This window comes from Trypanosoma theileri (assembly GCF_002087225.1).
Source record: "Trypanosoma theileri isolate Edinburgh chromosome Unknown TM35_Tth_47_V1, whole genome shotgun sequence".
Taxonomy (NCBI): domain Eukaryota; phylum Euglenozoa; class Kinetoplastea; order Trypanosomatida; family Trypanosomatidae; genus Trypanosoma; species Trypanosoma theileri.
This window is the reverse complement of record NW_021639889.1, coordinates 69312-70666: the sequence shown is the minus strand read 5'-3', so window position 1 is coordinate 70666 and position 1355 is coordinate 69312. Positions and strand designations below refer to the sequence as shown.

The following is a 1355-nucleotide window of genomic DNA, read 5'->3' as shown; positions in this document are numbered from 1 at the left end:
CTGCTCACTGACGGTATACATCTCTTGCTAGTACACACAGATGTGTGTGTGCAGTAATGTAATATATAGAGCCATGGGGTATTGCGTGTGTTTGGCTCTCTCTTATTTGGGTATTGTGTGTGTTGTTTTCTTTTCCTTGTTCTATCAATGGGTACATATTATCACTACAAGCGGGATATTCCTTTTTCTTGCTTTACTGTGCAGTCACTGCTTCTCTCTCTCTCTCTCTCTCTCTTTTCCACTGTGAGTATTTGTGTCCTGTATTTATTCTCTTTGTCTCTCTCCATTTTTTACTTTTTTCCATACTCCCTTGTTAGATCTGTGAACTCAAGTGACACGGAAGACAACAAAAACAACAGGAAAAAGAAGAGCAATGGTAATGATGCGCTACGTGCTGTGTATCCTCGCTCTCCTGCTCTCATGTGCGTGTGTGCACGTCCTCGCTGAAGAAGTGCCTGCCGCCGATCTTTCCGACCAAGTCCCTGATACGGAGAGTGAGACAAAGATTCTTCTTCAAGGTACTCCTGTTGCTCAACTTACTCATTGCGCTAATGGTGGTACTAAATGTGATAAAGCTGACTCGAGACGTCAGGAAACACATGGACTTGGTGATGCTCCTGGTTCTCAGTGCCCTGCTGGTACTGGTGGTACACCTGGTAATTGTACTCTCCCTTCTTTGGAACCTGGACGGGTTGTCGGTGCTTCGGAGTGCCCTCCAAATACTCTTCGTACTCCTGAAGGTACATGTACCACTCCTAATGGTCAACATCCAGCAACACCATCTCCATCACTACAACCAGTACTACCACCACAACAACAAGTAAAACAACAAGGAGGACATCAAGATCAACATCAGGAAACTAAAACAGATGGAGCACATAACGTTGCTCATTCTGATGTGCAAGCAGACCAAAATCGTGTGAGCACAGGGGGTAACAGTGTACCAGCAGGAAGTGGAGGCCCAGGGAATACGTCATCCACAGCAGGTAATGTAGACCCACAGAACCCACAACAAAACACTACAGAAGGACAGGCAACTACAACACCAACTGAAGACACAACCTCATCTGGAGAAGGTGGTTCCAACAATACCAGCTCACAAACTCAATCGGAAAATGCAAATGAAGGTGGTGACAGTAATTCCAGTAATCAGACTACTGCATCTGCAGATACAACTGGAACAGAAGGTTCACAAGAAAATGGCAATGCTGATTCAACCACCACCACCACCACCACAACAACAACCACACTTCCTCCTGAACTCACAAACAACAAGAAGGGTGATGCAGACAGCAGCAGCAGTATCAGCAGTTCTGTGTGGGTGCGTGTACCACTACTGATTGTGGTTACACTGG

At 45.8% G+C, this 1355-nt stretch overlaps 1 protein-coding gene across 1 annotated transcript; it reads left to right on the top strand.

Moving 5' to 3' along the window:
* Nucleotides 1-373: 373 nt before the first annotated feature.
* On the top strand, nt 374-1354 carry TM35_000471310 (uncharacterized protein; the record flags this gene model as incomplete). The annotated part of the gene is made up of 1 exon (XM_029030391.1): nt 374-1354. A coding segment is annotated over one exon (981 nt), but the record flags the coding sequence as incomplete, so codon positions are not given.
* Between the last annotated feature and the right edge of the window lies 1 nt (nt 1355).